This window comes from Sparus aurata, chromosome 20 (assembly GCF_900880675.1).
Source record: "Sparus aurata chromosome 20, fSpaAur1.1, whole genome shotgun sequence".
Lineage (NCBI taxonomy): Eukaryota > Metazoa > Chordata > Actinopteri > Spariformes > Sparidae > Sparus > Sparus aurata.
Window position 1 is genome coordinate 2,203,135 of NC_044206.1, and position 27,724 is coordinate 2,230,858.

The 27,724-nt window shown below is 41.7% G+C and overlaps 1 protein-coding gene across 4 annotated transcripts in view; it reads right to left on the reverse strand.

Annotated features, from left to right (window-relative positions):
- The window catches only part of exoc6 (exocyst complex component 6), a 125,987-nt gene that overhangs the window by 53,498 nt on the left and 44,765 nt on the right, over positions 1–27,724 (reverse strand). For all 4 annotated transcript variants that reach the window (XM_030399349.1, XM_030399348.1, XM_030399347.1 and 1 more), the window contains exons 3-12: positions 16,708–16,755; positions 16,423–16,513; positions 15,817–15,862; positions 6,253–6,306; positions 5,629–5,779; positions 5,369–5,530; positions 5,088–5,156; positions 4,264–4,347; positions 3,840–3,886; positions 3,574–3,694 (exon numbers count right to left, since the gene is read on the reverse strand). In XM_030399349.1, the coding sequence (XP_030255209.1) occupies positions 3,574–3,694; positions 3,840–3,886; positions 4,264–4,347; positions 5,088–5,156; positions 5,369–5,530; positions 5,629–5,779; positions 6,253–6,306; positions 15,817–15,862; positions 16,423–16,513; positions 16,708–16,755 (873 nt within the window). The remainder of the gene's footprint in view (positions 1–3,573; positions 3,695–3,839; positions 3,887–4,263; positions 4,348–5,087; positions 5,157–5,368; positions 5,531–5,628; positions 5,780–6,252; positions 6,307–15,816; positions 15,863–16,422; positions 16,514–16,707; positions 16,756–27,724) is intronic.

Here is a 27,724-nt window from a genome sequence, read left to right on the forward strand (position 1 = left end):
CAACTTTTGAAAAGTACTGTGTTGTTTAATTTACAAAGAATAACAACAACCACAAAAAGGTACATTTACATTTACACTCCAACTACTTCAGGTGCTCAATATATTAATCAATTCAAAAGCAACAGAGCGTTTGTTAAAACATTCTCCCAAACAACGACGGTCAGAGTTTGGGGAGTGTCATCACATCTTTTCCTACCAAAACTGAAAACACAAGACAAGGTATGGATCGAACATATGTTTGAGCCTCTGATGTTAGCATGTCTGGAATATCTGATTACTCTCCACAGCAGTAACCTGGTTTAACCTTCATAGCCAAGAACTGGGATGTGATAAACTACAACATTACATTACAAAAGCACTTCCACTGCAAGTGGGCCTGTCCTCAACGCTACTTTATATAAGAATTTGGGGGTATTGTTAGTGGCTTTGTCTAGGGCAAGGTGATATGGCCCTAAAATTATGATGCAATTTGTTTAGGCCATATCACAATCCATAATATATATTCCATTGTTTTCAAATCTCATCCGAAGTACTTCATGAATTTCAGGACTCTGAGAAAATTAAGCATCACACATTTTTTTAACAAAGACCTAAATATCAGTATTGTGACAATATTATTGTGATAACTACCTCAAAACAATATTAATACCATCATCAGTAATATGTATATTTTGACAAAGTGGGTAAAGGCAAGTATTACAACAGTCTAATAAGTTCAGAGTCACATTACATCACTTTATTGTAATGCAGCCTTTAAATCAAGAAAAAAACAAAACTTATAACACATGACCATATAACAATATCCAAAATTCAACACCTAACACCACAACAATACAATATCAATAAATTGCCCAGCTCTAGCTTAATTGTATGCTCTATGTCGCTCTCTTCTTCTGTGGAGACACTGAGGACACACTGAGGACACTTTTGCAGGTTTATTATTTCATAACAACCCAGCCAGAGACTTTCTGTTTGACAGTGATAATATGTTGTGGAAAAAAAATATTTAGAAAGACACTTAGGATCGCTTTATCCAGCAGTGTCTGCAACATTAAATATTATTGTATTGACTGATTTGATAACATGTACTCTATATAGCCTATGTTAATTCCCTTTTAGAACTAAATGTAATGTTGGTATAACTTTGTGAATTACGGACATGTTAGCAAAGATCTTATCTTGCTCTGTTAACATTCTGTTAGATTTAACAGTTCCGGGCTAGTAGTAAACATCTAACCCTTCTAAAGATCATTTATGATTTATTTGATTCTAACATTCAGGAAGCATTTAACAAGATTCGATATTAATTTAAGCTCCATGTAAAGTGGATGAAGTTGTTGTTTCCCAGGCAAGGCCTGTCGGCTTTAATGATGCAGTTTACACATCTTTATGATTGCTAATTTATTAAAGTTCCACAACCAAAACAAAACAAAAAGAGTCAAATGTGACTTTAAAACTACTATAATTTTTAGTAAGTGATGGTAATAAAGAATATTTTAAAATCAATACTGATGCTAACATTTCAGTATTACATTTCATAGCTGTGAAACACACGATTGTACAATCCCAGACCTGTGAGTGATGCACAGAATGATTTTTGTACACTTAACTCCTTCACTATTCACCATACAAGAGGAACTGGTGGGTGAGTGAGCAAAGTCGTTATCTTTGAGTCAAATGACTATGATTTCAATAGGCAAAACTGCATAATTTTAACTGTGTACATGAGGTGCCCAGATAGAAAGCTTGATAGGCAGCAGTAAGCAACAGTTACTAAGGAGGGAGGGGCTTAGCCAAGGGTCAATCAACACCAACAAGTCCCTCTATTTTTCTCGACTGTTGAGCGATTTATGACCCTGAAGTAGCACAATTGAGTCCCTAAACACTGACACAAGGTTCCTGCAAACACAGAAGTTTGTAAATCAACAGAGTAAATGAACCCAGCCTGAGATCTGAAGTGAATCAGCATTCACCTGCCTCATTGTTTACCCAGACACACATGCACACACCAAAAATTAGCTGGAGACCCAAACTGCAGCCAGGGTTCGTACACATTTTTCAAGGTCAAATTCAAGCAGTTTTCAAGCACTTTTAAGGGTCATTTACAACATTTTCCAGCACCTTATCGCTGGGGTAAAATACATATCTACAGGAATATATATACTCATGATTATTTTTTTCACTTTTTATCACAATTATGTACATTGTATTATGCTGTAAACATCTAAAATGATGTTTCATGACAGCAAAAACTTTAGAAATTAAAGGAGAATCAAAAAAAGGGAAGCCACTTGGTGTTCTTCAGGTACACTTCCACCGGGACAAAGAGAGACCTGAGAGCACCCTGCAATTTTCTTTTTTGACATAAACTTTTATAAGCTTTTTGCTTATTCATCAAAGTTTATTAATATTGAACGTGTCATCAGTCCAAATTGCATCAAATTCACCTTCTCCTCAGCCATTCTTCTCTATTGCTACCAGGCTGTATGTGTGATGATACACACACACACTGATTTTATTTCTCCTTGTAATAAGCAAACTATCCAGTCTGATCCCAATGTTGCCAAGACACAGAGTTATAATGTCAAGCACTTTCAAGCACTTAAACTAAAATCCAAGCACTTTTCAGACCTTGAAAACACAACATTGACATTCAAGCACTTTCAAGGATTTGAAGCACCCGTACGAACCCTGTGCAGCACATCACAGCAGTGGGCGGACTGTACCTCACTAGTTGTTATGAGCTGGTAAATATGTTGTACCATGTTCTGGTACATGCTCTGTTTGAATCTGGCATATTTTAGTCTTGCAGTGTTTAATCTCATACGTGTTCTCTTTTAATTCGATGTTTTTTAATGATGGTAAACAGAACAGGTAACAGTTGTGTTTTCAGGGATGTGATTATTTAGGTTTTGTGAGAACCAACAGTTTGAACATCATTATATATCAAAAAAAATGTGTCCATTTTGACACTGAATCTGAAGTGGACCGGCTCATGGACAGGTTTGTGAAAAAGACTTAATCCCTGTGGATTGACCGTGCTGTGGCTCTAAGGGCAGTGTGGAGCTGCTTTTGTCGTGGCCTTGCAGAGGGGCTGGAGGCCAGGGGGGAGACCTGGGCCTTTGTTAGTCTTCTCACCCCACACTGTGCAGGCTATTCTCTGGCCTGTTAGCATAATCCTCTCGGTCATTTACAACTGACTGGAGCCCAGCGGTCAGGAATATGCCTTCTAAATCTGCTGTTATTGTTGCAATCTGTCTCTCATTAAGACCCCAATGACCTCCTCTCTGGCTGCATACGTATGTGTGTTTTGACCTCTTCTCTTAAGAGTGACATCATTAGTGTGTTTGTGGGGGCACTGACCTCCATAGTGTTGTGTGTGTGTGTGTATCAGTGAGTAAATGAAGGTTCTTCCAGTATAAATAGATCCACAGCAGGCTCTATTATCTCTATTAACTCTTAACTGTCTCCTTCTCATTCACAGTCTACTCCCTGCTGACTGTGTGTGTGTGTGTGTGTGTGTGTGTGTGTGTGTGTGTGTGTGTGTGTATGTGTGAGAGAGAGAGAGCCTACAGAGTGAGTGCGCAGCACAGCGATGATCTTGGACAGGGCCATGTTCCACAGCTCATCAGTGAAAGCTCTGGTCACCAGCCCCTGTGTGGCGTGGAGGATATGGTCCTCCACAACAAAGAACCTGATGACACACAGAAAACACACACATTTCTTCTGTCATACTGAAGCAACACAACTGACAGAAGGCTAATTAAACAGTTTTAAAGGTCAGCAAGGACAATATTGTGTACTGTGACAATGAGGATACACTGGGAGAAACATCTTACCCAACAATCTGATTGAAGTATCTCCTGTAGCCTTCCACTGTCTCATGCTGAAAACACAGGCACACAAACACACAGTCATGTTTAATGGAGGTATATTAATGCATTATACTGTATGTATACATGTTTGTATTTGTTAGCACAGACTGTTTTTCAAATTGTCATTGTTAGTGTATTCGAGATGGTAACAACCAACCAGACCTGCTTTATTTGTTTCTTTACTAAACTGGCTATCAACTATCTGTGAGTCAAAGCTTCTTTATCCAAAACATTTTGACCTACAGAAACCTGCTCAAGTCAGGAACATTTACTCCTGATGTATAGACTACATTTAAGAAAGATGAATTGAATTTCATAAATTTACATGTTGCATAATACTGCTATTAGACACTGGCTGTGATGCTGGGCTTGTTTGTGTGTTTCTTACCATGTTAGCCTGTGGCTGCAGTACTAGCCGGGCCTGTTTCTTCCTCTGTTTCCTGTAGTAGTTCTCAAATGTTTCCCTGTCACCCTGCAGACACAGAAAAATATAACAAACTTCAGCAACCTCTCCAAAGGTCACTGACAACGACATGTAGTTAGTTAAAGAATGCCAAACGATATTTAAGTTTATATTATAAATAACAGAATAATACATTTCAGAAGTAGTTGGCATAAAGTTACAGTTCATTGAGGTAACTGTTTGAAAATTGTAATGGAGAAAGTGAAACAACCATCTACATTTGAAAACAAAATCATGTAGCTTTTCAAAAACATTCTCCAGGAGGCTCAATCTGAAAATGTCAACTTCTTGCTTTTTTGTCAAGAAGGAATATTACTAGGACTATTCTCTTTATTACAGAAACACAACGTTGGCCCATGAGCAAACACTTGTCAACAGTGACGAGAAAAGACTGCTAAGCGATTAAGAGTGTCCACAGTGCCCTCCATCGGGCTAGCTTATAGGTATAGAATACCTAATATTTTCTTAGACATGTTGCTTCTGTATCAGCTAAAGGCAGCTGATCCAAACCAAATGAAGGGAGAAAGTGTTTAGTATAAATAAGCTTTGGATCAATCCAGTGTTACTGATCTGATGTGATGAACCTGGGTGGTGCAGAGCAGAGGCCCTAGACGAAATGGTTATTGAAATGTCATTTATTGATCATGTTAAATTCTATATCTAATTATAATGCTGTTACAGCACCATGTGACTATGACCCTGATAGCAGATGAATGTGTATGCGAGTGTGAGACAGAGAGAAAACCTACCAGCACAGTGTAAATGTGCAAACACCTGTAGACTGGTGAGAAGTCCACCAGGTCCTGAGCTGTAAGAACCTGTCAGACACAGATCAGGAAACAAGACCCATGTCAAATATTTGTTAGATTTTATTCTCCATATCTATCGTTGTATGCAACATTCCAGACTCACTTTTCAAAGACTCTCAATAGACTCACTACAGATAAAACCCAGTTTAGGTTAAGATGAGTATGATTGTTTCAGTAAGATCACTTTCTGGCAAATCCAACTGCACCCAATGTTTCCTCACCTCTTCATCTGCTTCATCCTCATCTCCTGTGTCGTCGTCCATCATCAGGCCGTTGTGAGTGTGGGAGTGTGTTCGTCCATTAAGGGAGTACACAGGCTTTGTGTACTGGCCTATACTGGCCTGCTTGGCAACGGCACTGTTAAATGTTCGGTGCTGCTGAGCCTAGAGGGACAAACAGGACAAACAACACTAACAACACCATGAGCTGAAAAATAACTTTTAACAGCTACTATGACATTTTTAAATACAATCTCTCATACCTGTCTCATGGCAGTCTCTCCAACCTTGTCTGAGTGCTTTCTGATGCTCTCCAGGAAGTCCTTGAGGTCCGACATGGAGATCTCCTTGATCTCCTCTCTCAGTCTGGGCAGGTTTTCAGCCATGATCTGACAGAACCTATACTGACTGACTCTGCGGGGGACACATGAAGAGCCTAGTCATGTACACTAATATATATAATATAATATAATGCTCTAAACTAAAAAAACAATTCCCATTAAATGGACTCCTTGCTTCCTAAAGTTACATCCAGTGACTACTGTCTTTCTGGCTGATGTTGACTTTAGTAATGCAGACATGTGGAAGGTAAACAGCATTCAGACTTCTCTATTTTTGGCTGCATGAACCTACAGAAATATCATCTACTTGCAGTATGAAGACCCACTGGATTCACTTTATTTTTGACGGAAACGTCCTCACAGCTGGAACTATTATTGCATTGTTAAGAAGTTCAAACTTCGAACCTGCATGCTGGACCATTGTTGGAGTATTTATTATTAAGGGACAGGGGATACTGTGTGAACATTAGGCCCTGTTTGAAGCTACCAACTTTTCAGAGCCATCTTTGGAGTTTTCTTTTAAGAACCTTGATGGTATACACCTACCTGGGGATGTAGACCTTCTCCAGCTGCTCCATGGTTTTCAACGCAGCATAGTATCTGCAGAAAAAATACAACTTCAGTTAAGATGCAATCACAGCTATGGGTCTTTACTCATAACCATTAAAGGACAGGCTCACATTATCAAGGCTTTTAACAATAATCAGGCACTGGAACTGATTCAATCCTCCTGTTCGTACTAGTCATTTGAAGATGAATTCCTTTTTAGCTTCTAATGTGAGTGAGATGGGACATGACATACTCCTGAGATTATCTGAAGCTGATTTAAGACTTGGGTGGTTTGATTGAGTGGTATCAAGTAAGTATCTTGCCAAGTTACAGGAGATTCTTTTACTGTTACTATGTTTCTGCTCCAGTTAAGTAAGACATCACTGTCAGGGTAACACAAAAAGGGAAGGTTGTAAAAGAATTTTAACTTTGGAAGACATCCACTTGATTTGTCTAAGTCAGACTGATGAAGCCTCATTTAATTTTTAGATAAACTTGGATTACATTTTTAGATAAAATAAAATACATAATGAGGATTGTGGATTTCTTTATCTTCTAGGGCTTACATAGGAAGTATATAAAGAAGGATCTTTAAAGGGGAATTATAATATTTTATACATAACAGTACATTTCCCAATGTTACTAAAAAAGAAGTTGTATCACACTGCAGTAGCTGCAGTGTGAGCAACATGATTAATCTCTTCGAGTGACATCCCCTCCCAGTTAGCATTTCTCCACTGAAAAGATGCTCAAAAAACAGCTATGGTCAACAGAGAAAGGACATTCAAAACTGGTTCAAAGGTTAAGCTTTTTTCACACTGCTCTGTGTTGCAGCAGGGACGTGGTCTCAACCCTCTGCAGACTGAAGCTTGACTCACACGTAATCCCTCCTTCATTATCGCATGTGGAAGCAGATGTAATAAAAAGAAGCAGTTTATCACAATGCAACAACCTGCTGTAGTAAAACAACAAAGTGGAAGGTTCAAGGAGTCTGGATGAGAAGGGAGATGTGGTCAACGCAGGTTTTCTATTGTTCAGCGAGAATTTCTTCAGAGAGGTCTGATCTAAGGTTTACATTAACAACACTAGCTTTACTGTTTACTGTTGCTTGGCAGCACCATCAGCTGCTCTGGGATGCCTCTCTCAGTGGCTACTGCTGTCCATCTCAGAAAGTACCGACTGTAATCATCCAGATTTTAAATTGCAAATATTAAACTTGTTTGTGAGCATGGGAGGGGCCCCCATGAGTCTGTGAGCAGTTCAGGAGGCTTCCAGACAACAAGAGGGCACCTAATGGATTAAATAGTAATGTATTAAAATTGTGACCATCTCTCTATAAAAGCAAGGAATCTCTGTCTGTGTGTGTGTGTGTGTGTGTGTGTGTGTGTGTGTGTGTGTGTGTGTGTGTGTATGTGTTCCTCAAATATCCCTGCGGATCAGGATCAGACTGACCTGAGAGTTTCAACATGGCTGCTGCTTGGTTCAAGGGTGTGCGATGAGATTGGTTTGGACTGCAATGATACCGTTAATAAATTATTTCATAAATACTTTACAAATTCCGCGAGCATTGTCCACCGGAGCCACCACAGTCACGTGAGCACCAGAGCCAATCACTGCACACCGTAGCCACGTGCGCACCAGAGCCAATCACTGCAGAGCCCGACTCCACGACACACCTTAAGAAACAAGTGGATTTATACCTGCAGCGGTGCGAGATGGACCGGGATTTTGCCAGCGGTTCGGTCCTGTTCTGTTCTGTGCATCTAAACTGACTGCTGTGGATTAATGAGACTAAACGAGTCCGGACTGAGTCTGTTCGGGTCTGAGGAGATCCGGAGACGCGCGGACAACAAAGTGGAATCGGAATCTGTGGATGTTTGTGTGTAGCTAGCTGCTAGCCCACCCACATGGCCCACCTCCCGAGTTGACAGACCGGACCCACCGGCACGTCCAAAACCGGACTAAGGGTAAATAATGTTGGCCACGCTTTTTCGTGAACATTGCCATCACGTTTGCTTTGTGTCTGGTGCACGAAGAAACGGTAAAAATGGGCTTTTGTCTCGAAAGTGTCCAAGCAGCAAGTTTGGTTGTTAAGGAACAGGAAGTTGTGGGAGGGACGGAGGCGGATGAATGACAGGCAACGACAGTCGGTGTAGAGACAGATATTGAGAGTTGAGAGATTTGTGACAGTTAGCGTGTTTGGAGTGTATAGTTAGTGTGTTATGTAGTGTTTGGTGAAGTGTGTTTCGTGTGTAGTGGAGTCTTTTTTTTGTTTAATGAGTCAAAACAATGAGGAGACTTCTGAATGTGGAGCAGGCAGTGCAGCTCTTCATTCAGCTGGAAGGAGCTCAGGCAGACCTGAGCATTGCCTGCATTTAAATGTAAACAGTTACATACATGCCTCAGATATCTCTGCAGATCAGGATCAGACTGACCTGACAGTTTCAACATGGCTGCTGCGTGGTTCAAGGGTGTGCAACGTCGCATTTGTTTGGACTATGATGATACCGTCAATAATTTATTTCAGAAATGTTTTATGAATTCCGCTAGCGTTGCTAACCGTAGCAACTATAGTCACGTGCACACCAGAGCCAATCATTGCAGAGACCACCGCCACCCCCCACCTTAAGAAACAAGCGGATTTATACCTGCAGCGGCGCAAGCTGGACCGGGATTTTGCAAATGGTTTGGTCCCGTTCTGTTCTGTGCATCTAAACTGACTGTTGTGGATTAATGAGACTAAACGAGTCCGGACCGAGTCTGTTCGGGTCTGAGGAGATCCGGAGACGCACGGACAACAAAGTGGAATCGGAATCTGTGGATGTTCGTGTGTAGCTAGCTGCTAGCTACTAGCCGCTAGCTGACCCACCTCCCGAAGGCGATGGACCGGACGCACCGGCACGTCCAAAACCGGACTTAGGGTAAATAACGTCCGCCACGCTTTTTCGCGAACATTGCCGTCACATTTGCTTTGTGTCTGGTGCAGGAAGAAATGGTAAAAACGGGCTTTTGTCACGAAAGTGTCCAAGCAGCAAGTTTGGTTGTTGAGGAATATGAAGTTGTGTGAGGGACGGAGGCGGTGATGCCGACAGCGACAGAGATGGCGAGTTTTGAGAGTTGAGAGATTTGTGACATATAGCGTGTTTGGAGTGTATAGTTAGTGTGTAATGTAGTGTTTGGTGTGGTGTGTTTAGTGTGTAGTGTAGTCGTTTTTTGTGTTGTGAGTCAAAACAAGGAGGAGATGGCTGAATGTGGAGCAGGCAGGAATGAGCTGAGCCTGAGGCATTGCCTGCATTTAAATGTAAATAGTTACATATAACTTTGTAAATTTCAAAAACGTATGCACAAATTTAGCAATCAACAATTTATATTTGCATTATAACTAATGCAATTGGTTCATGAAACTGTTTGTGGTTCTCACAGTAACAAATCAAAATTTTTCCTACTCTGATTTTATATTATTTTGCGATTTTAGGTCCATAGTGTTAATATAATACGTCAAAATGAAAAAGGTATAGTTTTTAAGGTGAAATATAATCAAAATCAAAAGTAGTCAAAAACAGTCAATTATATCCCTGACGTCCCACCTTCAAACACAACCTCATTTGGCCATCCATGAAAAAGCTACTGAACCTCCCACTTTTCTATAGGAATACATGCTTCCTACAGGCAATGCACTAGTTTAGCAAACAACAATAAAAAAAATGGTTAAACATATTTGTGGTTTTCACAGTAAAAAAATCTAACTTTTTCTACTCGGATTTTATGTTTTTTTTTGTGATTTTAGGTCCATAGTGTTAATACATTATGTCAAAATAAAAAGTAAACTGTACAGTCACACATGTGAGGTTGTGCTGAAAATAATGACACCAAGTAAATAGTTTTTAAGGTGAAATATAATGGCAAAATCAAAACTAGTCAAAAACAGCCAATTATACCCTGGAGTATCGGATTCCACAACAAACCTAAATATCCCTGATGTCCCACCTTCAAACACAGCCTCATTTGGCCATCCATGAAAAAGCTACTTAACCTCCCACTTTTCTATAGGAATACATTTTTCCTACAGGCACTGCACTAGTTCTATTAAACTATGGTTAGGTAGTGCTTCCTCCTATAGATCACCAGCTGATGGGTCAATTGGTCACATTTTGAGGTCAAAGAGATATAAAATGTTTGTCTAATTAATTGCATGCAGTGTAGGTATTTTTTTTAATTCTAAATGGCTATTCAGCCACCAGTGTTACAAAGATATTCTGGTCTTTCATAGTTCGCACACAGCCCAAGGGTTCAGCCTTGGGTCAGTGTGCTGAGCTCCCATCATTAGGTTGATAGGCAGGCTGTGAAGGGATCTAATTGGTCGGTCAGTGAGTGTAAAACGTGTTGTGTACACATGAACAGAAGACAGTCTCATAAACTGTACGGTGAAAAGGTTTGTCAGAGTGCAAAGCACCAGGATGGGGGAAATAATGGCTGCAAGTGGCAGGACATTGAAGAGAATGTGACCTGGGCATCATCATATACGGTGCAGATAATCATGTGCATTTATCCCATACAAATTTCTTCCAATTCATAGTAAATGTATAGGGCTATGTTATTAATGCTTCAAGTACACTTCACATACACAGATCCTACAGGGTGGCCAGCATTGTCTAATTGCCTTGGATTGGCTGTGGGCCGTGACAGCGCAGCAGTGAGGGGGCCTTGTTGTGAACAAGGGCACACTGAGGGTCAATTGTCCGGCCAGTGAATGGCCTCTCCGTTGGTACACAGTAATGAACAAGACAGGGTCATTATTTTCCTGTCCAACATGAACTCCTTTCCCCTCTTTAGACAGGCATGTAAATACAGCCAAATGTGAAGTTCACAGGGTAGTTCATAGATGGCAGTTCAATCAAACCCAAGGAGCAATGGAAGACTAGGAATTGAGGACAAAGCTTCAATTCAATATCTTTTTTTATAATATTCGAACATTTAGGATATTGATAATGACATTTTTAGTAGTCTTATTTTTGGGGGGGATTATCATAATGACATTATGGATATCTGAAATTGCTTTACTATAGAATCTTGCAGTTGCGTGTCTCCCCCAACAGTCTGGTTGAAGTGTTTTCATCTATGTTGAGCATACTTATATACAGTTTCTCACAAAAGTGAGTACACCCCTTACATTTCTTCAAATATTTTATCAAAATACTGAATAAATTACACTTTGATACAATGTAAAGTAGTGAGTGTACAGCTTGTATAACAGCGTAAATTTGCTGTCCCCTCAAAATAACTAAACACACAGCCATTGAACCACTGGCAACAAAAGTGAGTACACGCCTAAGTGAAAATGTCCAAATTGTGCCCAAAGTGTCAATATTTTGTGTGGCCACCATTACTTTCCAGCTCTGCCTTAACCCTCTTAAGCATGGAGTTCACCAGAGCTTCACAGGTTGCCACTCCTCCATGACGACATCATGGAGCTGGTGGATGTGAGAGACCTTGCGCTCCTCCACCTTCTATTTCAGGATGTCCCACAAATGCTCAATAGGGTTCAGGTCTGGAGACATGCTTGGCCAGTCCATCACCTTTACCCTCAGTTTCTTTAGCAAGGCAGTGGTCATCTTGGAGGTGTGACTGGGGTCATTATCATGTTGGAATACTGCCCTGCGGCCAAGTTTCCAAAGGGAGGGGATCATGCTCTGCTTCAGTGTGTCACAGTAGGTTGGCATTCATGGTTCCCTCAATGAACTGTAGCTCCCAAGTGCCAGCAGCACTCATGCAGCCCCAGACCATGACACTCCGACCACCTTGCTTGACTGTAGGCAAGACACACTTGTCTTTGTACCCCTCACCTGGTTGCTGCCAAACACACTTGACACCATCCGAACCCAATAAGTTTATCTTGGTCTAATCAGACCACAGGACATGGTTCCGGTAATCCATGTCCTTAGTCTGCTTGTCTTCAGCAAACTGTTTGCGGGATTTCTTGTGCATCATCTTTCGAAGAGGCTTCCTTCTGGAACGACAGCCATGCAGACCAATTTGATGCAGTGTGCGGCGTATGGTCTGATCACTGACAGCCTGACCCTCCCATCCCTTCAACCTCAGAAGCAATGCTGGCAGCAGTCCTATGTCTATTTTCCAAAGACAAGGTCTGGATATGACGCTGGGCAGGTGCACTCAACTTCTTTGGTCAACCATGGCAAGGCCTGTTCTGAGTGGAACTTGCCCTGTTAAACCGCTGTACGGTCTTGGCCACCGTGCTGCAGCTCAGTTTCAGGGTGTTGGCAATCTTCTTATAGCCTAGGCCATCTTTATGTAGAGCAACAGTTCTTTTTTCAGATCCTCTGAGAGTCCTTTGTCATGAGGTGCCATGTTGAACTTCCAGTGACCAGTATGAGAGAGTGTGAGAGCGACAACATCAAATTTAACACACCTGCTCCCCATTCACAACTGAGACCTTGTAACACTAATGGGTCACATGACACCTGGGAGGGAAAATGGCTAATTGGGCACAATTTGGACATTTTCACTTAGGGGTGCGCTCACTTTTGTTGCCAGTGGTTCAGACATTAATGGCTGTGTCTTGAGTTACTTTGATGGGACAGTAAATTTACACTGTTATACAAGCTGTACACTCACTTTTTTACATTGTAACAAAGTATCATTTCTTCAGTGTTGTCCCATGAAAAGATATAATAAAATATCTACAAAAATGTGAGGGGTGTACTCACTTTTGTGAGATACTGTGTGTAGTGAAGACCTTCGAGAACATAATAATAGGTATTAAGTATATTATTTATAAGTGTACTTGTTGAAAGAGATGGAGGTAGGGAGGGGGGGAGGTAGGGAGGAGGGAGGGAGGGAGGGAGAAAAAGAGCACACATAAAAATTAAAACTGCCTTTCACCTGTTGAGTGTAATCTCTTCATGTCTGTTACATATTCTATGATATCTGGAATGGACGTTCTCACTGTATTGACAGATATGGCTCCAGTGATAATTACTAGTGAGTATCATGTTGTCATACAGAGGATCGATAGAAGTTTCTTCACATGGTACAACAACCATCACATTAAGCTCAATATTAGCAAAACAAACCAAGGAGTTTGTGCTGAAATACAATGCAGAAGCTACGCTATGGCCTTAAAATAATATTGTGACATACTGTAGCGGTCACTGGCCTCAGGTTTAATTATGACAAGTAACACTTGGATTGCAGAAACCTGAAATGGGACATTTTCTGAGTAAGAATTCTATTACAGACATCCAGAATGTTGCCTTTAGATATCTAAAAATACTAATATGAAATATACATCCAGTGTATCAAATTATAAAACCGACAAGGATGTTTAGAGATTTTACATTTCGTTAAAGTTAAATATTAGTAAGACTTTTATTGTGGATATTGTTTAATGAGAAGAAATATAATGAGAAGCTATAATGGATATCTAAAATGTAACTGCAGATGGAGTGTGGTTCGATTAAATGCCAAAACGGCTTGCCATATCATTAGGAGTGATCAAGCATATACTCCGTTACATACCCTGGAGTTGATCTTCACATTACTGCTACGCAGGCACGTGCACACATAAGGCCCAAGGGGTGCTTGAGCCCCTGCCCTTTTTGCCTCGTATCAAAAAGTGCCCTTTTTGTGTTTTTTTTTTAATGAATAGATAAATTCCTGTTGTGCATAGGGATGTGAAAAAACTGCTGTTTAAAACGCCACGCTTATCTACCGTACGCATTTCGTACGTAATAAGGTGTTGTTAGTGTGTTGAGCCTCAAGCCGCTTCTCTGTCTGCTGCGGCTCCGCTGTCTCTCACAGTGGAGAGAGAGTGAGAGAGAGAGAGAGAGAGAGAGAAAGAGAGAACTCCACCGTGCACGTAGATGTGACGTGACAGTGGAGTGACTTGAACCTTTGTGAGTTATAAATCCATTAACATAACTTTCTTGTGGGGGCTAACAAGTCGCCTTCCACTTATTCAACATGCTTAAATATGAGTCATATTTCAGAAGAGTGCCCATTTTTGCTTGTTAAGCTAACTGCTTGTTAATGAGAGTTAAGAATAATCTGACAGCTGTCTGTGTCTGCTGTTTATCTTGCCACAAATCTTCAACTTGACTTGACGTGACTTTTCTGTTGTTAACATTGCTGTTCCTACTAACAGTCACAGTAGTCATTTCTTGGTTTGCTCACATGTTTAGATGTGTAGCCTGAATTTCTAGTTTGCACTTGCCCTTCAATAAATCGCCTAATAATAAACCAGTGTTTTATTGCTTTTTAAGAATTGCAACTGAATTGCATGTCTTCCAAACCTCAGTATTATGATAATGTGAATAAACTCATGTTGACAATAATTTGTTGACACAAAAGAAATGGCAATTGCATATCACTCACTGATACACAGCTAAGTATTTAGCTTTCTATAAGTACTTTGTTTATTAATTTTATCTTAATTAATCTACATATTGTGTTATTAAGGCCTGAATTTTTTTTTTTTTTAAATAGCGCCCGCATGTACTGCCCTTTTCTGACTTTGAGTCCCTGCCCCTCTATAATCATGTGCACGTCCCTGCTGCTACATGCCTGTGTCCAGACAGGTAGTGTTGCTGTTACAGCACAGTTACTACCAGCTCTAGCTGTTAACATGGAGTTTGCCTTTGATAATTACCAATCAAAATGATGACATGGTGAAGTGAGTGCACAGGAAAAAAACTGCACTTAACCTGCTGTGTGTATTCTCTTGATGTCTGTGACATCTTCTACAGATAAAGACATTATAACTGTAGTGAAACGCTGCTATTATGTTGATATGACTATCTACCGTTTGTTTTCAGGTTTACTTTTTTTTACTTTTAAAAAAAAAAATAGGTGTTGGGGCGCCGTTTAGCTCAGTTGGTAGAGCGCGCGCCCCATTTGCCGAGGCTCTGCAGCGGACCCAGGTTCGACTCCCGGCCCAGGTCCCTTTGCTGCGTGTCACTCCCCCTGTCTCTCTCCCTGTTTCCTGTCATATCTTCAGCTGACCTATCAATAAAGCCATAAAAAGGCCAAAAAAAAAAAAAAAAAATACTCTCTAGATGAAGCTCCGCTGCAGCCACGCTTGACATGCTCTTGAGCCGCCCCACTCACACCGGCTTTGTGTCTGCACCAACCTGTTCACATGGTACTGAAATGGCCACTAAACTCTATGGGATGACATGAAATGTCTGTATGTGGCAACACCTGTCTGGCTTGCCATGCCAGGTATTGGCAACACCTTGCTTCTTCCAAAACCTGTCCAGCAGTTATGTACTGTAGTGTTATAGTACAACACTATATCATAGCTGGGTCAAGGGGTCTGATACTGAGATCACACCTAACTGAGATGTGGCATGGCACTATAGTACTTCAGAACATCAAAGCTTCTCAAGGTGGGGAAAAGGATGTTGTCCCCACTAGCTAGCAGAGCTATTAGATAGTGTGAAGTTATTCTTAAGAATCTGGGAACCTTTGGGACTTACTCCTGTAAACTGTGTTTAATATTACAGTTACACATCATTGTGCTGAAATGCTTTGGGAGATTGGTACCTTTTGGATTCCAGCTGCTCCTTCAGTTTGCTGTACATTTCTAGAACTGCAAAGGAAAAGAAAACGTGAAAGCTGATCAGAAACAGGGTCTGGGGTTGTCTTGTCAACATTTCCCTCAATCTGTTTTTAAGTAAACCAGGCCAACCGCTAAATATATAATATGTATCAGTCCCATTATTAAAAACAGCCCTGATACCCCTCATACTTAACACGAATATCATCAAATCAAGAAATGTTTGAACTTCCTCAGACAACTGGTCAGAAACACCAGAATTATGAGTCTTCTCATTATGTAAGGACACATGAAGTTGTTTCGTTTTAGAAATCATAGCTCTGTAGTATCTCGGCTTCAGAAGAAAGTTCTATATATTAACTTTTCTTAATATCTAAAGGATTAGACTAGGTCTTACCAGAAACTAGCTAACTACTAAATGAACTTATTCTCACTAAGCATGACCAAAATGACTGCCAAGGTTTGAAACTGCTCAGATTACAGGAAAAAGTATATTAATATGAACTGCAGTGGCATCTTGAGGTCAGTCAGGTGACTAACACATCATTCACACTAGAACTTAAGTGACCATTGATACACAAAAGCAGTGGTACCTGGTATGCAGAGCTGGAGCTTCTCCACAGTGATGGCCATGTTCCTCTGCTGGATCCGACAGCGGATCACCTCCTCTGTCTGAGCTGTCACCTGAGGGAAGAAATACACAATTGAAGGAGACATTGAGAAAGAGGCCGTCACTGTTAACTACTGGGTTAAAGAATGGTCATGTCTAAAGCAGAACTGTCTGTGCAGTTAACGAGCATGCATATGTCCCCCCAGCATAATAAGGAGGACGTCTTTGTCTGCTGCACATTCATGCATACACACATACATGCACTTACCTCCCTCCCAGCTTCTTGTAGTCTTCGATTAGTGTCAGTAACTTGACCCTGTAAACAAACACAGACATCAGTGTAACTGTGCAGCTTCAGTAACTCTCTGCTCATAACTCCAACAACTTTTTTATCATCACAAAAACCCCTCTGTGGTACGCTGGTTATTAAAACACATCAGTGAGTGGTGTGTGTGCGAACTGTGTTTTTACATTACAACTACATCTTATTATTTTGGCTGCTCTCTGTTGCCACAGAGGATCATCTGTTTCCATCTCACTGAAAAACTGGGCCTTGCCCAACCTGGCATGAAAATCTGGATCACATAATTTTATTTGGCATGGGCTTTTTACGCCTGATGCCTTTCTTGATGCAAACGTCCCCATTTAGCGGAACACCTCGACATGTGGACAGAAGAAAATGGGGATCGAACCACTAACACTGTGACCAGATGACCACCTGTCCTACTGCACTGCTGTTAGTGGGTGTTAAGGTATTTATTGTCCAGTGTGAAAGGAGTATTAGGTATTAGTTAGGTTTTATTATATATTATTATTTATATGTTTTTAGATTCTAGTAAACCCACTCAAAATAGCAGATTGACTCCATTCTCGGGTGTATCGGTACAAATATTTGTCCTAAACCGACTTGGATGTCAGGGTTCAGTGGAGAGATGTCCCGAGCCGATCTGCAGGATCAGGATCGGGGCCGATATGGGCATTCTTTCACTGATCAGGATCGACAATTTTGAACATGGACCCAATCCAGATTTTTATTTTTTTACATCAGAGAACAATTTGTGGCAGAACGCAGAAGCATGCATAACCTTACACTGTTAAACCTGTGGATAAAATGTCTGCAATGTGGAAATTGGTTAAATTAGAAAGCGAAAGCAGTCCATTAAATATCTGCAATACAACCGCTGCGCGGAGGGGTAACAAAAGATCTACATTTAATACTACTCATTTGATACAGCACATAAAAAACAAAAAAACTCAAAGTTATAAAACGAGGTCACTTAAAATATTACAGAGAGGGTAACTGAATTCATTGCTCTGTATAACAAGCTCATCTCCACGGTAGAGGACCAGGGTTTTCTTCGTCACCTAGAATTTTTGAATCCTTGGAATGTCCTATGATCTCAGCATAACATTATGTAATGTAACAAACAACACTTAAGACTGTTTAGTTTGGTCAAGTTTAATTTGAAGTGCAGACCTTTATTTTGTTAACCCCCATCGGGTATTTCCTGTTACTTCCTGTTGATTGGCTGTAGCAGCCATCTTGATTCGGTTAATGAGCACACTGTGTGCAGGTGTACAATCCTTCTCCATCCTCGCTGGTTTTCTTTTTTGGCATCGCCAGTAAGTAATATCTTTATTTAAAAACCTTAGGAATGGAGTCATGTTATTATTTTGTTTATTTGCTTTGCTTTATAGTATATTTATTGATGTTTAATTACTTACCTGTGTGTTTTATTGTGTGTTTCAGTTTTACCTTTTCTTCAATAAATTCTGCTAAATACATACCAGGCATATTCCTTGGAGGATTACTTTGGGAAATGAGTAAACTTGCTGTATCAAGCTGTTGAGAACAGTATAGTAAAATGACGACCTCTAACAGGAAGATGGATCAGGAAAAAGTAAGGATGGATTGCCTAAGCAGCAGAGTATTAGGGACAGTCTTGATTAGTGTTGTCACTATACCAAAATTATGACTTTGGTACGTTACCTGCCTAAAATATCTCGATACCGATACTGAAACGATACCACGGCGGAAAACTAGAACATCATCAAAAGTAAAGGAATAAAATTTCAGATGACAGAATGTGGAACTTAAAATGATTTATTTCTTTTTATTAATTAAAACACCTCAAAAGTCAAAATAAAAATATAAGTGTTGTAAAAGCTGCTAAGCTTTATAGCTTCTGTATTCAAGAAGACAAGTGTCTTCTTGTTTTGTTCATTTGTCTTGTTTGCTCTCAGAGATTATTAAATAACCTGATTTTCCATTAAAAGCTCAGTGCTTGTAGTAGAAAAAAATTAACAGCACATTAACTACAATTTTATTCAGCATAAAAATAATGAACATAAATGAAATTAACTGTAAGTCTGGCAATTCATATAATAAGATAATACTTTATTTGTCCCACACAGGGGAAATTTGCAATTTGCATTTCATGTTGATAAAGTTCAAACCCTGGATTATTAGCCTGCAAACTACATTAGTGCACTAAAGTACAACACAAATGACCCAGACCTGGTGGAGGTCTGTGCTCTAATCAGACCATTTTCTAATCATATAAATGACAATATATATAATAAATTATTGACAAAAATGTACATGCTATGATTATATTACTAGTACTGATTGACTTAAAAAAGATCATTTATAAGTGGTGTTGTTGATCAGCATACTTGTGAACACCAGTGCATGTTATGGTAAAGTTCATGTTACCAGTGTGAACGTTGTGTTTGCATACAGAGATGTGTGGAACCACATCGGAATGTTAAACAGTTCGCTTTACCCCTGACTGCCTCCTGCAACTCTGATGGTGAAAATAGTTCGCTTGACTTACATCCAGCAGATATTTAACGCTATCTATCGCTAACCTGCAGCTCTTTGAACTCTTTGAACAAGTCCGCATGCCTGTCAGCTGAGAGCGGCATGAGTGCTCCTTGCGACCGTCCTAGGCTTGTTGAAAAAGCAGACGCACGGAGCGAAATATGGAAATATTTCGCTTACGTTGCCGAGAGTAAGGGCAAGCCCACGGACACCACAAAGCCCGTCTGTAAACGATGCTTTAAATCCGTAATGGACAAGGAAGCCAACACGTCTGTGTCGCTCTGCTCTGTGACTGTCTGTCACTGTGAAACCACGCCCACTCTGTCTGCAGACAGTGAGGAAGCAGAGAGAAGCCGCACACAGACACATGCTGCCCCGCTTTCGCACCTAGTTCATGAAGTACCGATACTAATAAAATGTGAAAAAGTATTGTTCTTAACGGCTGGGTACCGCGGTACCTTTCTAGTATCGGTTTACTGTGCAACACTAGTCTTGATAGTAAATCACATACGTCGTCCAATACTCACCTCTCGTCCAATACGCATCGATCATCATGGTCTCAACAATCAAATGCAACTATGGTTGCTGCTAAAGCACGTGCCGAAGCAGAGGCAGCTAAAATCAGAGCAATTTTTAGCAGAAAGGAAATGGATATTAAAATTGAGAAAGCTCGTCTGGAAGCAGAATTAGGCGTGCTTCTGCAGGAGAAAGAAGCGGAAGCAGCTATCGCTAAAGCCGTGGAAGCTGCTGCCGACAAACTGAGTTCTCAGGGAAGCTTAAGGGACTTCCAGTCGTTACCTAGCCGAGAAGGTTAACATGAAGAGGTAAGTGAATATGTGGCAAAGCACATTAAGGTGGATGACAATAATCCAGATGAACAGATTGACAGCAGCCGTCAACCTGCTTACGTTGGACGAAGAGCATTACAGCTCGTTAAATCTAGGTCAAGTGCAGTCTAACATGGACCATGGTATCCAGCAACACTCCAGCCCATGTCAGGCACGTCACCGCCACTCTGAGTCATATCGGCAAGACAGCCAACAACATGCCTCACAGCCAAGCAACCCACAGGGGTACAAGCAGCCCAGTCAGGGTCAGCAACCGAAAATCAAACTTGAAGACAGGCAACAAGTTGACGTGCCACACCACAAAGTGGATCAACGGTCCAGCACGCCTTATGCATCTCCGCGCCAAGACCCTAACAGCAACACAACAGAACCTTGCTAAGTTTCTGATCAGAAGCCAGCTGGTTTTTAGTGGTTTGACCAGGCTTGATGATCAGCCAGAAAACTTCCTCAACTGGAAGTCAGCCTTTACGAGCGTTGTAAATGGTTTAGATCTCCAGGCACATGAACAGACCGACCTGCTTATAAAATGGTTAAGTCCAGAATCAAGTCAGCAAGCTCGCAGGATGAAATCTGCTAATATCAAGCACCCAGTGGTGGGCCTTAGCCTGATTTGGAAAAGAAGGGAGGAATTATATGGCGCTCCAGAAGCCATAGAAAAGGCTCTGTTTGCAAAAATAGACAACTTCCCTAAGCTCTCCCACCGAGATAACTCCGAGAGTTGGGAGATTTGCTGTTTGAGCTTGAAGCTGCCAAGGAAGATGGTTATCTGCATGGCTTAGTCTATCTGGATACAGCAAGAGGAACCAGTCCTCTCGTGGAGAAGTTACCTTTCTATTTAAAAGGAAAAATGGATGACATATGGATTTAAATATAAAGAAGACCACAACGTACCCTTTGCACCATTCTCAGTCTTCTCTCAGTTCAAAAGGAGAGAGGCCAAAGCAAGAAACGATCCTGGCTTCACTGGTTCCAGTTCCATGACACCTACTCTAAAAAGGGAAAAGATGGGTAACGTGAACTACAGGAATCCAGTTTCTATACACAAAACAAGCGTGTACAAGGAATCTATTGATAGTGTGGGGAAACAAGCAGAAGACCCAAACACACCATGCCCTATACACAAGAAACCTCATCCACTTAAGAAGTGTAAGAGTTTCGGAGCAATGCTACTGGATGACATGAAGAAATTCCTCAGAGACAAGTATATATGTTTCCGCTACTGTGCTTCAGTCTCACACCAGGCCAAGAACTTTGATGTTTTGGTTAAATGTACAGAGTACAACAGTGAGAGACCTATAGCGGCACTCCATCCGGGCCCTGCCCCAAGGGATTCTAAGCCATGGAGCCCTCCTAAAGTCCATGGCGGTGAGCCAGAGCATGGCCTGAAGATGAACAAACCTCAGTTGGTTCTACAATGTGTACGCGGGTTTGTGGCAAAGGCTTCAGTGGGAAGTCCTGTTTGAAAATATGTCTGGTTAATGTATATCCCCACGGCCATCATGAAGAGAGAAAAAGGATGTACGTGATCTTAGATGATCAGAGTAACGTCTCATTAGCGAAGACAGAGTTCTTTGATGCCTTCAAAATACAAGGACCATCAATACCGTACATTCTAACGACATGCGCTAGAGTTGTCAACGTGTCTGGAAGAAGAGCTCATGGCTATGTTGTTGAGCCACTCACAGGAGAGTTTAGTATTAACCTTCCAACTCTTATTGAGTGCAATAATGTGCCAAACAGCCGAGCAGAATTCCCCACACCAGAAGCAGCGTACCACCACAGCCACATGCGAGCTATAGCTCACGAAATACCTGCTCTGGATAGCTCCGCAGACATATTGCTCGTGTTGGGAAGAGACAGTCTCCCTGTTCACACGGTACGTCATCAGTTTAATGGCCCACTCAACGCTCCATTTTCCCAAAGGCATGCCCTTGGATGGGTCATTGTTGGCGATATTTGTCTCAATGGAGCTCACACCCCAGATGAAGTAAATGCATTTAAGACTAGTTTCATGGATGAGGACTTCAGCCAGGGTTTTAAGCAGAGCACCTCTCTACCACGGACAGGAGCTCCCAAGCAGCAAGAGGAACACTCTGGTAGAACGGTCTTCCTAAGGACTGAAACGGACTCAACTTGCACCTTCAATCGACGATTTGTCCTTCCTGCAGCTGATGGACAAGGGATTTGTTAAGGATGAAAGTGGCAGCTGGGTGGCACCCTTGCCATTTCGGAACCCAAGAAAGCCTCTCCCTACCAACAAACAGAATGCACTCCAACGATTTCAGTCACTGCAACGTACCTTTCAGAAGAGACCCAGCATGAAAGAGGACTTCATGGAGTTCATGCAAGAGATCCTGGACAACCACCATGCCAAACTAGCACAACCATTAGAGAAGGGAAAGGAATGTTGGTACCTGCCCATTTTTGGGGTTTATCACCCACAGAAGCCAGGGAAAATCCAGGTGGTGTTTGATTTCAGTGCTTTGATTTAAGGAAGTCTCCCTTAATGAGGTCCTGCTTCAGGGACCCAACCTCAACAATAGCCTCCTGGGTGTTCTTCTTAGGTTCAGGAAGGAACCGGTTGCCATAATCACAAATATTAAGCAGATGTTTTACTGCTCTCTTGTCCAAGAAGAACACAGAGATTTCTTGCGCTTCATGTGGTTCCGAGACAACAACCCTAAAAATGAGGTGGTGCAATACCGCATGAGGGTCCATGTGTTTGGGAACAGCCCATCACCTGCGGTGGCAACCTACGGGTTAAGGAGAGCAGCACAGGACGGAGAGAAGGACTTTGGCAGGGACGTTTGTCAGTTCATCAAGACCGATTAATATGTTGATGATGCGTTGAAATCCTTTCCATCAGATGTCGAAACAGTTGATGTTTTAAAGAAAGCCCAGAATCTGTTGGCATGTGCCAACATCAAACTCCACAAGATAGTTTCCAATAGCACAAAAGTAATGGATGCCTTCCCTAAAGAGGAGCGAGCCAAGGGCATGGAAACTCTGGACCTTGCTGTTGATAACTTACCTGTCCAGCGCAGTCTGGGAGTAGCCTGGAATATGACGACGGATACACTCACCTTCAATACACCTCAGATCCAGAAACCCCACGCACAGGAGAGTGCTTTCCACCATTAACAGTTTGTTCCATCCATTGGGCTTCTTGGCACCTGTGACAGTGCAAGGTAGACTTCTTCTATGAAAACTTGTCTCCTAAGGTACTGACTGGGACACACCTCTGTCTGACGAGAAGTTCATGAAGTGGAAACAGTGGCAGGATTCACTACAAGAGCTTAACAAGATAAACATCCGTCGCACCTATGCTACCTTCTCCCTGACGAGGGCACAAAGTATCGAGCTGTGTGTCTTTTCTGATGCCTCTGTAAAGGCAATAGCAGCGGTTGCCTACATTAAAGTGAAAGTTGAAGATGGTCTCATCAAGGTCAGGTTCGTACTTGGCAAATCCAAACTGGCACCTCTGGCAGAGCTCACCATACCAAGATTGGAACTCTGCTCAGCGGTGTTAGCTGCAGAATTTGCAGACCAGGTCAGAGGGGAATTTGGCAAAAACCTGGACGCGATCACATTCTTCACCGACAGTAAAGTGGTATTGAGTTACATCAATAATGAATCCAAAAGATTCTATCTATATGTCAACAACCGTGTCCAGCGTATCAGACAGTCGAGTCACCCAAGTCAGTGAAGGTATGTTCCCACTGAAGACAACCCAGCGGATCATGCCTCGAGGTCTGTGCCTTCAAGCCAGCTGCAAGGTACCAGTAGGCTGGCTGGACAAAGGTTCTTGCTAGAATCGGAGAGTTCATCCCCAGAAGACACACACTTTGATCTGATTGAGCCGACATCAGATGCAGAGCTTCGTCCTGAGGTCTCGGCTTTCTTGACTAAGGTCTCCGGAGAACAGCTGGACACAACAATTTTCAGACGTTATTCCTCATGGAGTCAACTGAGAAGAGCAGTAGCACAGTAGTAGGCTGCTACACATTGCTTGGAATTTCCAAAAACAAACAGATGATTCAGTATGTGGCAGCTGGCATTTCTGCAAGAAAGGCTTGAAGACTGCTGAGTTGACAAAGGCAAAATACGTCATTATCAAAGCTGTGCAACACAAGGTTTACACAGAAGAGATTGAGTGCATCGAAAAGAAGTAAGACTTACCTGTGAGTAGTTCCCTGAGGAAGCTCCGCCCTGTGATGGATGACGAGGGACTTCTACGAGTAGGGGGCCGTATTACTCATTCAAACCTACCTGCAGATGAGACGCACCCTATCCTCCTCCCTGGTAAGCATCATGTTGCTGTGTTACTTATTCGCCATCACCATGGGAAAGACGAACAGTGTAACAGCTTAGATCAGACCGCGGGACAAACTTTGTGGGTGCTACCACACATCTGAAGCTTGCTGCAAATTCTGGAGAGGACAGCGTAGAAGCTTACCTTCTCAGCCAAAAATGCACATGGGTTTTAACCCTCCACATGTGTCCAACATGGGAGGCAGTTGGGAGCGCATGATAGGAAGGGCACGGCGTATCCTAGACTCGATGTTGCTCCAAGCTGGAAGGTCGAAGGTCACCCATGAGGTCCTGTGCACGTTAATGGCTGAAGTTACAGCCATAATTAACTCCCGGCCACTGATACCAGTCTCCTCAGACCCAGAAGCACCACCGATACTTCTTACCCCATCGATGTTGCTTATGCAGAAGATCGGAATTCCTCCTCTTCCTCCTGGACACTTCTCTGATTCCAACCTGTTGAAAAACCAATGGAAAAGACTCCAAGCATTAGCAGACGATCTGGGCAAGATGGAGGTCGGAATATTTTAACAGCCTTCAGAGCAGGCAAAGGTGGCATATGAAAAGGCCAAACCTCAAGGAAGGAGACGTGGTTCTGCTGAAGGACAAACAGGCAAGACCACACGAATGGTCCATGGGAAGGATAAGGAAGGCTTTCCAAAGCAATGACGGACTGGTTCAGAAGGTGGATGTAAAGGTGACGTCCAACCAATCCCCGAGGACTTACCTGTGACCTGTCTCGGAAGTGGTTCTGCGGCTGGAGTCGGAGGCAGTGCAATGTGGCATCCTGCGGAAGCCAAGCGGGGAGTGTAATGTAACACACAACACTTAAGACTGTTCAGTTTGGTAAAGTTTAATTTTGTTAACCCCCATCGGGTATTTCCTGTTACTTCCTGTTGATTGGCTGTAGCAGCCATCTTGATTTGGTTAATCAGCACACGGTGTGCAGGTGTACATTCCTTCTCCATCCTCGCTGGTTTTCTTCTTTTGGCATCGCCAGTAGGCAATATCTTTATTTAATAACCTTAGAAATGGAGTCATGTTATTATTTGGTTTCATTTGCTTTGCTTTATAGCATATTTATTGATGTTTAATTACTTACCTGTATGTTTTATTGTGTGTTTCAGTTTTACATTTTCTTCAATAAATCCTGCTAAATACATACTTAGCGTATTCCTTGGAGGATTACTCTGGGAAAATAGTAAACTTGCTGTATCAGGCTGTTGAGAACAGTATACATTACATTGACTCCACTTTTGAGTTACAACGTGCTGGTATGCGCACTAGTTTTGTGGGTTTCATACAGCAGAGCATAAAAACCAGGCAATCGAGGAGATGCTTAACATGCGTGAAATAGACAAGCAATGCGTCCACATCATTTTATGTGACAACGTAAGGAATATGTAAAAAAACAATGGATGATATGGAGGTACCAAGCGTGGGCTGTGTCTCGCACGCACTTCAGCTTAGTGTTGCACGGTAAACTGATACTAGAAAGGTACCACGGTACCCAGCCGTTAAAATCAATACTTTTTCACATTTTGTAAGTATCGGTACTTTATTTACTTTGTGCGACAGCGAGGCAGCGTGTCTGTGTGTGCAGCTTCTCTTTGCTTCCTCACTGCCTGCAGCCAGAGTGGGCGTGGTTTAGCAGTGACAGACAGTCACAAAGCAGAGCGAGACAGACGTGGCTTAAAGTGGCATAAGTGCTCCTGCCGACCGTCTTAGGCTTGTTGAAAAAACAGATGCACGTAACGTTGACGACAGTAAAGGCAAGCCCACGGACACCACAAAGCCCGTCTGCAAACAATGCTTCAAATCCGTAATGACCAAGAGAGCCAACGCGTCCAACTTGGCGAAACATCCAGCTGACAGACATGCAGACTTGTTCAAAGTGCTTGCAGGTTAGCGATAGATAACATAAATATCCCCCAGATGCAAGTCATGCAATTTTTTTGTCGTGACAAGCGAGCTTTTTTCACCATCAGAGTTGCACAAGGCAGTCAGGGGCAAAGCTAACTGTTTAACAGTCCGATGTAGTTCCACACATCTCTGTATGCAAACGCAACGTTCACACTGGTAACATGAACTTTACCATAACATGCGCTGGTGTTCACAAGTATGCTGATCAACAACACCACTTATAAATTATCTATTTTAAGTCAACCAGTACTAGTAATATAATAATAGCATGTACATTTTTGTCAATAATTTATAATATATATTGTAATTTATATTATTAGAAAATGGTCTGATTAGAGCACAGACCTCCACCAGGTCTGGGTCATTTGTGTTGTACTTTAGTGCACTAATGTAGTTTGCAGGCTAATAATCCAGGGTTTGAACTTTATTTATGAAATCCAAATTGCAAATTTCACCTTTGTGGGACAAATAAAGTATAATCTTATTATATGAATTACCAGACTTACAGTTAGTGTCATTCATGTTCATTATTTTTATGCTGAATAAAATTGTAGTTACAGTGCTGTTAATTTTTTTCTGCTACAAGCACTGAGCTTTTAATGGAAAATCAGGTTATTCAGTCCTTCCAGAAAAACACAGAGTTTTTTTGTGATTGTTGCGGGGAAAAATCCTTGATTATGCGGCACGTTTTCTTAATATATGCGATGGAATATGCAGGATATTTATGCAATTTTATGCGATGAAATTGCGAGCACTTACAAAAACCCTGTTCTCACTAGGCTACTACCTTAATGTAAAAAATCTTCATCTGTCTCGTAAAAAAGCCAAAGTTGGTCCACACTTTAGAGTGGAAACTTGCGGGTGGGTCTTTCAATTGTTTTTCATTGTTCATATTATCCGTCATTCTTGCATCTGTTCTTCTTCTGTTGGTAACTCGTCTTCTTCACCGGCCGCTGCTTACGCCTACTTTACCCTCATTTACGGGATTAGCGCCCCCACAAATAGGACAGGATAGATTAAGTACTGACGGTGACAACAGGGTAAATCCATAATGTGTGTTGTAATAAAATATCGATATTTGCCGTCAGTGTATCGATTATTTATTGCGACAGAGAGCACAACAATATATTGCAATATCGATTTTTTTTCCCACCTCTAGTGTGCTTCCTGTTTTACAGAGGTAGCTATACAAAACAGACAGCCATAGCTTACAAGAAGTCTTACCCTTTTCTTTATCAGAGTAGTGACTCTGGCCTTTGTATGTAGCTGGGTCATGGGCTGATAATGGGCTTGCATCTCCTGCACCTGACTCCACATGCATCTCACTGGTTACTTCTCCTGCTCTTTCTCTCTCCTCTCCTCCTGTCTCTGTCAACCTC